Source organism: Hypanus sabinus, chromosome 13 (genome assembly GCF_030144855.1).
Source record: "Hypanus sabinus isolate sHypSab1 chromosome 13, sHypSab1.hap1, whole genome shotgun sequence".
Classification (NCBI taxonomy): Eukaryota; Metazoa; Chordata; class Chondrichthyes; order Myliobatiformes; family Dasyatidae; genus Hypanus; species Hypanus sabinus.
This window is the reverse complement of record NC_082718.1, coordinates 87,315,829-87,328,632: the sequence shown is the minus strand read 5'-3', so window position 1 is coordinate 87,328,632 and position 12,804 is coordinate 87,315,829. Positions and strand designations below refer to the sequence as shown.

Genomic DNA, 12,804 nt, shown 5'->3' with positions numbered 1-12,804 from the left:
CAGGTTTCAAAACAGAAGGTTCCCATTCCAGTTTCTCATCCAGTGTTGAAAATAGTGATTTGACATATATTTCAACTCCATTTGGAAATGTGAGAAACATAGAATAGTATTTGTTCTGTGGAATTGAAAATCTTATTTCAAAAGACAAGTAGACTTGATAATTTTGCAGGAATTGCCTTTGTGCTTTGAATAGAAAAAACTTGAGGAGTTGTCTCCTTACCTTGGAACACAACAGAGGGTAGTTCAAATCACTGTCTATACTTTTGTAGCTGAATGCATTATATATCTTGTCAAGAGACTTGCCTGTAGTACTGATCAGATAATTGCTTAGATCCAGCTGATGTCAATGATGTGACTTTGGATGACACCAGGGCACCATATGACATGGGGACATATGAAAGAATATTATTTACACAAACCTCATAACAGCAACATACAGTGTCTATAAAAGTATTCACCCCCCAGGAAGTTTTCATGTTTTATTGTTCTATAACATTGAATAACAGTGCATTTATTTAGGCTTTTTTGACACTGAATATCAGAAATGACTCTTTCATGTTCAAGTGAAAACAAATTTCTACAAATTGGTCTAAATTTATTACAATTATTAAACAAAATTGATTGCGTAATTACTCACCCCCTTTAAGTAATTTTGGCAGCAATTACAGCCTTGAGTGTGTGTGCATAGGTCTCTATCAGATTTGCACATCTGGACTCTGCAATTTTTCCCCATTCTTTACAAAACTGCTCAAGCTCTGACAGATTACATGGGGATCGTGAGGGAACAGCTCTTTTCAAGTCCAACCACAAATTCTCAATTGGATTGAAGTCTGGACTGTGACTTGGCCACTCCAGGATATTAACTTTGTTGTTCTTAAGCCATTCCTGTGTAGCTTTGGCTTTATGCTTGGGGTCATTTACTTGCTGGAAAATGTCTTCTCCCAAGCTGCAGTCTTCTTGCAGACTGCATCAGGTTTTCCTGCAGGATTTCCTTGTATTTTGCTGCATTCATTTACCCTCTCCCTTCTTAAGTCTTCCAGGGCCTGCTGCAGTGAAGCATCCGCACAGCATGATGCAGCCATCACAATGCTTCATGGTAGGGATGATGAGTTTCAGATGATGTGTGGTGTTTGATTTACACCAAACTTGGCATTTAGTCTGATGGCCAAAAAGCTCAGTTTTGGTTTCATTAGACCATAGAACCTTCTAGCTGACTTAAGAGTCTTCCCCATGCCTTCCAGCAATCTCTAGCCAAGATTTCATGAATCTATTTCCAATGGTGGCTTTCTCTTTGCCACTCTTCCATAAAACTGTGACTGGTGAAACACCTGGGTAAGAGTTGTTTTATGCACAGTCTCTCCCGTCTCAGCTATTGAAGCTGGTAACTCTTTCAGAGTTGTCATAGGTCTCTTGGTGGCCTCACTCACTAGTCCACTTCTTGCAGTCACTCAGTTTTTTAAGAATGGCCTGCTCTAGGCAGATTTACATTTGTGCCATATTCTTTCCATTTCTTGATGATTAACTTAACTGTACTCTAAGGAATATTCAGTGACTTGGAAATTTTCTTGTATCCATGTCCTGACTTGTGCTTTTCAATAACCTTTACGTGGCATTGCTTGGAGTGTTCTTTTGTCTTCATGGTGTAGTTTTTGCCAGGATACTGACTCAGCAGCAGATAGACATTCCAGATACAGGTGTATTTTTACTATAATCAATTGAAACACCTAGACTGCACGCTGAACTCCATTTAACTAATTGTGTGACTTCTAAAACTAATTGGCTGCACCAGAGATGATTTGGTGTGTCGTATTAGAAGGGTGGGGGGTTAATACTTAAGCAATCAATTATTTTGTGTTTTTTATTTGTAATTAATTTAGATCACTTTGTAGAGATCTGTTTTCACTTTGACACAAAAGAATCTTTTTCTGTTGATCAGTGTCAAAAAAATGTCAAACTAAATCCACCATGATTGTAAAACAATAAAACACGAAAACTTCCAAGGGGGGGGGGGGGCTGAATTATGGGTATTCTAGCTCCATTTTCTTTATATTCCATGGTCTATGGTGCTTAATGAAAATGGTCCACAGCTCACAATCTGCCTGCACACTTGCATTGAAGTCCAGAAGCAAGAGATTTGGGTGATTAAGCTCCTTGTAGAGGTTTTTATTTAACTTATTTTACACTTTCAGGTATCTCTTATAGTAAAGTGTGCAAAGCAATAGTATTTTAACTAAAAATGTTCAGCTACATTTGCCTTCTAATTGCAGATTATCTGATTACTCGGAGAAGTATGTAGGCAATATTTAAAATGATGGATGGGAAACAAGGGAATTAAGTTACAGTAAATGAAGAAAGTTGCATCCATTATATTAACCAAGCTAATTATATTTTGGAATGAAACATAACAAAGTTTCTAAGATTTCCCTCAATGTGCAAGTTTCAGAGTTCATTGCTACTATGAAAATGTTTGCTGCTTTACAAAGATGTTTTACTGTTTTTAATAAAATGGACAATGTGTATGACTGCACTTATTTGTCACATCAACATTAGGATGAAACAAAAAAAGTTATCTTCTGAGTAAGCTAATCTTTGTTGCACTTGATTTAAAAAATGATCTAATATACATTCTGGGAATTGTGTGTTTCAAATGAACTGTTCTTAACCCTCAAACTTCTTCAAGAATTCTGAGTTAATGGGTATTGTGGTAATTTAATTTACCCCCCCCCCCCAAACTTGGTTTCTTGCTCTGTCTTAACTTTTATCAAGAAGTTGATATGTGGTGAAATATTTTGTGCATATTTCAACAGCTGAAAATATTTTGAGATCGAAGTGTTGATCTACGAATTATACCTCCTGATGAAAGAAGGATTGTTTACTTGTTATTGTACATGTCTAGTCAGGAAATGGAACCTTCCAAATAGTGTTTGAAAGAACAATGAATAATGGGGATTATGATTTCATAAAAAGTTACTACACCACAAAAATAATTCAGTGTGTCCTTGCTGCTGGGGTTCATTTCAATGCATTTTGGGGTTCCTGGTCTTTGGGATGGAAAGTAATTGAGGAAACTTAATAAATGGTTTATTATTGCAATTTAAATAATGACTTATTATCTTCCATGTACTTTGTTATTATGAAATATGATAATTCAAAGTTCCTGACTAAACATGAAGATCAGGAATAAAACTTGTGCTAATGATTTGTAAAGTATCTGGTCAATTTAAACCAAAGATGGGTAGCAATTCTTTGAACAACAGGGATGCTTACCCTAGTGCTTGCAATAAACTTGTAAATTAAGAGTGAATACTTCTGAAAATGTTTCAAACCAGTAAACCTTTTCAGTGTAAAACTTAAAGGAAAATCATGATATCTCATACCTTCATAATGGTAGTACTAAGAATTTCTGAAATACTGCTAGTAAAAACTGAAAAACATCTATTTGCTTAGTTTTGGATCAGGAGAACATAGAAGGAAAGATCTTAAATATGAATCTTTTAAATCATCAAGCTGTTAATTTCAATATGGCTTTACTAGAGGAGAAACGTGCTATATTTGACAATAACTAAGAGCCACTAGATACTTCTCCAGTAAAGATTTATTCCAGATGTCTTTATTTTAGAACAAATCTTTCAATACTTTGATTTTGTCATTCATGACTATGTATGTAAAATGTAGTGACAATTCACCTTTGTTAAGCCTTGTTAGACTTTATCTTGAATCTTCTCACACAATGGTATCTGATACAGTAGCACGTATTGGAAAGAGAATTGTAGAAAATGACAGTAAAGAAATTCAAAGGCAGTTGGCACAGAAGTGGGATTGATAAGAAAATGAATGGAGACACAAGCAACTGAATAATGAATGGTAGCCTTAATAGGAAGGAAACCACATGCACGTCATGTCAAATTGCAAAATTGTGATAATATTTGCTTTTCCATCTTAAGTACTATATTTAGACTGACTCTTTTGTGTATCATGTAAAGCATCATATATACCATCTTTCAGATAAGGTATTCACCAAGGGTCCATCTGATCCATCAAATGGGCATTAATAAAAAGCCATGCCTCCAATTCAAAGAAAAGTAGAGATTTTGAATTCAGGTCATTATGTCCCTTGCTTAATGTTGGAAATGGACATACCTGTGTACTTTTAACCATTTTTGGGTGTTCATATTATATAAGTTTATTTGTTACACTTTATGCAGTATCAGTGCAAAATAGTAAAAATATTTTTGAGCAAACACGAGGAAATCTGCAGATGCTGGAAATTCAAACAACAACACACAAAATGCTGGTAGAACACAGCAGGCTAGGCAGCATCTATAGGGAGAAGCGATGTCGACGTTTCGGGCCGAGATCCTTCGTTTGAGGCGTTTTGGGTCTCCTGAAAGATATGTGAAAGGTACTATCGAAATGGAAGGCCAGCTTTTTAACTTTCTTATTTAAATTCAAGCAGATTGTTTTAAAAAGACAGTGAAATTGAAGTTGAGAAAAGCTGTAGATAGGTGACTACTGCTTCTATTACTGTTGTTCTGTAGTCAATTTGAAACTTCCTATTTATGCATTTTTTGGGTCAGAGAAATTGGAGAAACAGTTGTCTAATGTGCACAATTGTGAAGCTATAACTTTGACATAATAATGAATATTGATTGCCATAAAGTAATAGAAAATTACTGTGGTTAAAGTTGTTCTTGTTTAAGTTTAGATGAACATTAATAGTACTAAATTTATTTTCTGATTTAGTACACAGATGACACTTAAATAACTGTGGTATGTTTTAATGGAAAAAGTCCCAACCCTAAAACCATCAATAAACCCTTACTTGCATTTAGGCAATATATGAAATGTGTATTTGTTTTATAAATCTGATCTATAGTTTTCCTTCCTGACTTTGTTGGATGCAGTGTTTTTTTTTAATTGACTGCTACTGCACTGGCAATAACATTACGTAGTGACAACAAAGAATTTCCTATTTCTTTTCATTTTTCTCCATTACTTTTGTTTCCTTTCTTTTAATTCTGGCCTTGCATATGGACCATGCAATTAGTGGCCCAGTCTAGTCGCATGATTAAATTGCTAAGCTTATTAGGAATTCACTTTTTGTCCCATTGATCACTTAATTTATTGTTCATTTTAGGCAATTATAGTGTTAGTACGGTTAGGGTAAGATATTTACAACAATTTTATAATCAACTGGAGAGGCATTTAGTTCTAATATTCTTGATTTAGTATTTAAAAACTGAAAATTATTTCCTTGCAGAAGAGTAATTGAACTTTTGCAGGCTTTCAGAAACAAGATATGCCACCTCTAGTTAGAATATAATTTTAATTTACACCCAAAATTATGAATATTATGTACAGTTGCAATGTAATCTGCTCTATGTAACTGTCAAGGTACCAAAGACTCAAATGAGGAAATGTACTGTATATTGCTGAGTTATAATATCTTTTCTTCAGTTAATTTCTTTAACTGCCAGTTTTGTTCCCAGTGAAAACAGCAAGTACATTTTGAAATTGGCAGTTCAAAGCTCCAACTTTTTTATTTATATGATAAAAATATTTTTTAAAGAACAGAAGTCCTTTCTGCAGTGAACGGCAAGAGTATGGAAATTTTATTAACTGAACATTATCTTTTAGTTATTTTTATTTGTGATCTGTAATTGATGTTCACAATTCATGCAAAGATTTACTGAGTCAATTTGATTAACATACTGTAAATATGTAATTAAACTTTAGCATATTTTCAAATAGTTTATGGAAGTTCAGCCAAATTTTAATTAAAAAATTTCTCTTCCAACAGAACTGGTGAATTAACTAATCGCTTGTCATCTGATACTCAGATCATTCAGAATACCTTAACAGTAAGTACAAGAGCAAACAAAAGCATGTTGTATCTTCGCAATAAAAATATCATGTAATGTTAACAAAGCATGGAAATAAAAATTTGAATTTTTTCCTCTGTGATGTACATATAGATGTACACTACTGAAGTGCTTAGATGCCTGATTAAAGGAATTCAAATTATCTTTCCACTACCGACTTGCTGGTGTTTATGTATGCATTGGTTGAAATATAAGAGGAATGAATGTCTGTGTTAATGATACATATAAACTAATTATTTGATAGGCAATTACTACAATATCACCAAAACTTCTTGTTCTAAAGATTTCTTAAAGGTAAAAATGGAGAAGATGCAATTTTTATTGTTGATGAAGCTTCTGTATAATGAAGGATGTTTTATCATCCAGAGAACCATAGAAAATTACAGCACAGAAACAGGCCTTTTGGCCCTTCTTGGCTGTGCCGAACCATTTTTCTGCCTAGTCCCACTGACCTGCACCTGGACCATATCCCTCCATACACCTCTCATCCATGTACCTGTCCAAGTTTTTCTTAAATGTTAAAAGTGAACCTGCATTTACCACTTCATCTGGCAGCTCATTCCACACTCCCACCACTCTCTGTGTGAAGAAACTCCCCCCTAATGTTCCCTTAAACTTTTCCCCCTTCACCCTTAACCCATGTCCTCTGGTTTTTTCTCCCCTAGCCTCAGTGGAAAAAGCCTGCTTGCATTCACTCTATCTATACCCATCATCATTTTATGTACCTCTATCAAATCTCCCCTCATTCTTCTACGCTTCAGGGAATAAAGTCCTAACCTATTCAACCTTTCTCTGTAACTCAGTTTCTCAAGTCCGGGCAACATCCTTGTAAACCTCTGCTTTCTTTCAACCTTATTAATATCCTTCCTGTAATTCGGTGACCAAAACTTCACACAATACTCCAAATTTGGCCTCACCAACGCCTTATACAACCTCACCATAACATTCCAACTCTTATACTCAATGCTTTGATTTATAAAGGCCAATGCACCAAAAGCTGTCTTTACTACCCTATCTACCTGTGGTGTCACTTCTAAGGAATTTGGTATCTGTATTCCTAGATCCCTCTGTTCTACTGCACTCCTCGGTACTCTACCATTTACCTTGTATGTTCTACCTTGGTTTTTCCTTCCAAAGTGCAATACCTCACACTTGCCATTTTTCAGCCCATTTTTCCAGCTGGTCCAAATCCCTCTGTAAGCTTTGAAAACCTTCCTCACTGTCCACTGCACCTCCAATCTTTGTATCATCAGCAAATTTGCTGATCCAATTTACCACATTATCATCCAGATCATTGATATAGATAACAAATAACAATGGACCCAGCACTGATCACTGTGGCACACCACTAGTCACAGGTCTCCACTCAGAGAAGCAATCCTCCACTACCACTCTCTGACTTCGCCCATTGAGCCAATGTGTAATCCAATTTACTACCTCACCATGTATACCTAGCGACTGAATCTTCCTAGCTAACCTCCCATGCGGGACCTTGTCAAAAGCCTTACTGAAGTCCATGTAGACAACATCCACTGCCTTCCCTTCATCCACTTTCCTTGTATCCTCTTCAGAAAACTTGATTGATTTGTTAAATATGACCTACTATGCACAAAGCCGTGTTGACTCTCACTAATAAGTCCCTGTCTATCTAAATACTTGTAGGTCCTATCTCTTAGTACTCCTTCCAATAATTTACCTACTACTGACGTCAAATTTACCGGCCTATAAGTTCCTGGATTACTTTTAGAGCCTTTTTTAAACAACGGAACAACATGATCTATCCTCTAATCCTCCAGCATCTCACTTGTAGATACCTACATTTTAAATATATCTACCTCTGCAATTTCAACACTAGTCTCCTTCAAGGTCTGAGGGAATACCCTGTCAAGTCCTGGGGATTTATCTATTTTGATTTGCTTCAAGATAGCAATCACCTCCTCCTCTTCAATCTGTATAGGTTCCATGACCTCACTACTAGTTTGCCTTATTTCCATAGACCCCATGCCAGTTTCCTTAGTAAACACAGATGCAGAAATCCCATTTAAGATCTCCCCCATTTCTTTTGGTTCCATACGTAGCCGACCACTCTGATCTTCAAGAGGACCAATTTTATCCCATACTATCCTTTTGCTCTTAATATACCTGTAGAAGCTCTTTGGATTATCCTTCACCTTGACTGCCAAAACTACCTCATGTCTTCTTTTAGACCTCCTGATTTCTTTCTTAAGTACTTTTTTGCACTTTTTATACACCTTAAGTACCTTATTTGCTCCCTGTTTCTTATACATGTCATACATCTTTCTCCTCTTCTTTATCAGAGTTCCAATATCCCTAGAGAACCAAGGTTCCTTATTCTTATTCACTTCGCCTTTAATCCTGTCAGGAACATGCAAACTCTGCACTCTCTAAATTTCATAATATGACTGTAACTGGGAAAAATATGGAAAGTGTTCTATGAAAATTGTATGACAATGGAAGTAGAGCTTTTACATGTTTAGTCACAATTTGGAATTCTTTTTACTGCAGGTAAACCTATCCATGTTACTGCGATACACTTTGCAAATAATTGGATCTATTGTTCTCATGTTTGTTGTAAGTCCAGCTTTGACTGGAGTACTCCTCGCTTCCATTCCAGTTGTAGCAATTGGGGGAGTGCTTTATGGTGAGTTCAAATTTCGTATCAATTTGCAGGTTGAATTTTTGGAGAGAGAAAACATTTTATTAACTCATGCTCGCTTATGAAAGCTGCAGCAGCAATTGTTTCACTTCTATAAAATAAGTTGGTACTTTTTCTCTTCCTATATTTTTGTCTATTTTAATGCATTTTCCATGTGTTTAAATATTCTCCCAATCCACCATACCCATTTCACAGACTTCTATGTTGGCCAGTGCTTTCGCTCCCTCCAATTGCTATAGGAGTAAGATCAGCAGTTGGCTGAAACCTTAGCCAATATTACTCCTAATCCTTTGTTCTATTAGGCCTAAAAAGTTTTCACAGCACTTGTTACATACACCTGTTAGGGTGAATTCTCCAGATACCTTATGAGGTAACCGTAGCCTTCAGCCAGGAGCAGATATCATCAGGTGGTTCCCAACCCTAACAGAGTGTTTCAACCCTTAACCACGACACACTCCAGCTGGTGGGCCGGCAGTGGTGACTAAATCACTGCCCATCTGCTCCTGGCTTCCAGCTTCCCTCCTCTCGCTTACTCCAAATCCAACAAGAGGTTTGTTCTGCCTCTTCCCCCATCCTGCAAGCTGCTTGTTTTTTGCTCTTTTCGTCCCGGCCAAGAGCTGACAACAACCGCCATGCTGATTTGGCTGGGAAACCTCTGCAGCCGACCTCCACAGGGAACATCCATGCCTGCCATCCCTTGTCTTTGCACTCCTGCACTAAGGGCTGATGCTTCAAGGCCTTCCTCTCATGAGCCTCTTCCCATCCCTCCTCACACGGCACCATCAGCTCAACCAGAATTATTTTCTGGTCTTCAGTTGACCACAATACAATGTCTGGGTGGAAGGTGTGTGTACCATCTCCGGGAACTGCAGCCTTCTTCCCACATCAACCCTCATCTCCCAGGACCTTGCTGTTAGCAACAGATTTGGCTTTGGTTGTTTGGTTACGAAAGGCCTGGCTCCCTCTTTGATGAAGGTGATGGCCTTCCTCAAATCTGTGCCAGCTGTCCTCTTCTTGCATCTCTCTCGCTCTAGTGTGTCAGCAAGAGCCAGCAGCACCTTATCATGGCGCCGCCTGTACTGTTCTTGAATTAGAGCTGTTTTACACCCGGACAGTATATGAGCCAGTGTCCACCTTTGACCACAGAGCATACAGTTCAGGTCCTCTCTCATCCCTCATGTGTACGGATGTAATGGCGAAGGAGTCATACATGGACCGCAAGAGGATGGAAATACGGAAGGGCTCCAGTCTCCATAACTCTGCCCATGAGATCTTGCGCTTGGGCAGATCCCATTTTGTCCAGGCACCCTGGGACACTTGTTCCACTGCCTTTGACATCCACTTCTCTTCCTCACGGATCCGTACTCCTGCCTGTACCATATCTCGCCTGTTCCTTATGCCTGCGTTTCCCCACTGCTGGAAGTGAACTGAACCGAGGCCTTGCCGCCCGACGCAGGGGTTGCCGATGATATCCCGCAGCTTCAGAAAACACACTGCCTGCTTTACTGTTGCATTGGCTGCCCACTTGTGCCCAGATCTGGTTGTAACACCTGCTTGCTTTACCAGGTTGTCATTGGAATCTCTGCAGCTTGATAAGGCTCTGCATTTAGCCACCTTGAATTCTTCCACAACAGATGACAGGGGAAGCTGCAGTTGCCAGGATCGAATATAGAGGCCCACTGAAGAGGAGCTTGGGGGAACTCCTAACCATCTCTGCAGGTGCTTGTTGGTTTACCTCTCGATGCCCTCTACGGCAGTCATGGGGAACTTGTAAAGTGTGAAGAGCCAGAGAAGCCTGGGCAGAAGGCTATATTGGTACAGCCTGGCCTTGAACTTACTGGGAAGTCCAAATTTGTCAATCTTCTTCAGCCATTCGTCTGTCTGCTTCACGGTGTTGGTGACATTGGCCCCATCTGTCAGTGACGCATTAAACCACTTCCCCAAGCACTTTATTGAGTTATCTTCGATGGAAGGGATAACCTCACCCTGAACTTGGAGGCTAAACTTTCTAGTTACTTTGCCCTTTCTGATCACTAAACAGCCTTGAAGGAGATCCCTGCCCAAGTGGCTACATTGTCCAGTGTTTCCAATACCCATCTTGCTTGGACATGTGACACAGTTGTTATAGTGATGTCGTCCATGAACTCTTGTAGAGCTGGCTGGGCAATGCCGGACTCCAGTGTCGGGCCATGAGTTACGTCTTCTGCTGCTGATATTAGGATGCTCACTCCCATAATAATAGGGTGGAGGAGATGGTGCACCCTGTTGGAATCCCCTTCTGGAGGTCCTGCCAACTAGTTATGAAATGAGCTGATGTAAATCTGAGTCTGAATCCTCCTAGGTAGCTGGTGATCATGTCTCGAATAGCCACTGGGATGTAGTAGTGGTCAAGTCCTTCTAGGATGAGGTCACGTGGAATAGACCCGTAGGCGTTCGCGAGTTGCCTTTTTTCTGCTTGGCATCATGGATCAAATGGCTAATCATTGAGATGTGTTCCAGACACCCTGAAAAGCCTGGAATGCCGCCTTTCTGGATGGATGTGTTGATATAGTGGTTCTGCGTCATGTAAGAAGTCAGTCTTCTTACAGTACAGAAAAGAAAATCTTACAATCCACATCCAGGAGAGAAATTGTCCTAAACTGGGCAATTGTGGAAGAATCCTCTTCCTTTGGAATAAAGCTTCCCACTGCCAATTTCCAACTTGATGGAATAGTACCTTTGGCCTAGATCTTTCTCATGACCTTCCAAGCCTCCAAAGAAGTTTTGGACATTTCTTATACACCTTATAAGGTATGCTGCTTGGGCCTAGGGCATCTGATGCTTTAGCTTTCTGGATGATGTCCTGGATTTCCTGCCGTGTAGGCTCCTTCACATTCAGCTCAATTGATTGTTTTTCCGGTCTACGTGCAGCCCGATCGGCTCCTAGTCCCTGACCCCTCTGTGGGTCGATGTGTGCCTCCCGCAGGAACTCCTCTACCTCTGGCTTCAAGCTGGATAGTATACCAGATTTTTGTTGGCCGAGAAGAGCCCTGGTGAAGCTGAATGGATCTCTCACAAACTGTACTCACCTTTTCTCTTTCTTCCTTCTTTGCTGTTGAAGATGTTCTGCCCTCCGGAGTTTACACAGCTGTTCCCACAGCATCCTGGTTAATTTCCTGATACCTTCTTATTTGGCTGGTGAGCTGGTTTTAAACCTCTTGTTGAGCATCTTTAATTCGCTTCTCAAGCGACGAACCTCCCTTTCCCTCCTATTTGGTTGCCGCGGTAACTTGGGCTGACTTCTCCGCTCCATTGGACCAAATTGTTCCTTAGTTAGATTGCACGCTCTGGCTGTGAGTGAGTCAATCTTTCTGTGTACTGGACCTGCTAAGGCAACTTCCAGGATGCCGTCTAGATCATCATCGAACTGTATCCAGGCAACATTGTCTGACGATCTATGCCATTTGATCCTGTCTTTCCTTGACAAATGGATTGGGGTCATTGGACACAGCAGATCTATTTGCCAACAGTATAAAGATCATTGTCCCCACTTTTCTCCATCTAATCCAATAAAAAATTCCTTCTAGCTTTTTCATAAATGCGAAATTCTGCAGATATGGGAAATCCAGAGTAATACACTCACAAAATCATAGAGGAACTCAACCGGTCAGGTAGAATCTACGGAGGGGAATAAATGGTTGACATCTTGGGCCTGATGAAGAGTTGTGGCCTGAAACGTTTATGCCCCTTCATAGATGCTGCCTGACCTGCTGAGTTCCCTTTGCTCTTTCTCCCTCTATATTTCTTAGTTTAATGCTAAAAGCATTCATATTTTGAATTGTCTTGTGTTAATGTGTTACACATTCTAACTACTTTATGGATTAATGAGTCTCTTGAATTCAGACTTTTGCACTTATTAGTGACTGAAGGTTAAGCCGTAAATAGAACATACTCTCTCCTCTCTGTTACCATCAAATCTGCACTTGCTGAAAATCCTGAAATAACAAAAAAGGGAAAAAAGAAACCCAGATGGTGTCTGTTGAAAGAAACAATTAACATTCCAGTCCTGTAAGACCACCACCACCAAAACCCCATGTTTCAAAGGAACACCCTCAACTTATCAAGAAATGAACCCAGCATTCAGTTCTATGTTAGATGAGATCAGTTTTATTGTTAATGATAAAGGTTTCCAATGTGAAGCATGTTGAGGTGTTCTGTTACTCTGTTTAAAATCCAGAGTTCAGCTGCAAAATATCAGTTACCTCT

The 12,804-nt window shown here is 39.2% G+C and overlaps 1 protein-coding gene across 3 annotated transcripts in view; it reads left to right on the top strand.

The window, feature by feature from the left end:
• LOC132404077 (ABC transporter B family member 1-like) overlaps nucleotides 1–12,804 on the top strand; it is a 152,893-nt gene that overhangs the window by 28,728 nt on the left and 111,361 nt on the right. For all 3 annotated transcript variants that reach the window (XM_059988085.1, XM_059988086.1, XM_059988087.1), the window contains exons 8-9: nucleotides 5,801–5,861; nucleotides 8,409–8,544. In XM_059988085.1, coding sequence (XP_059844068.1) covers nucleotides 5,801–5,861; nucleotides 8,409–8,544 — 197 coding nt within the window. The remainder of the gene's footprint in view (nucleotides 1–5,800; nucleotides 5,862–8,408; nucleotides 8,545–12,804) is intronic.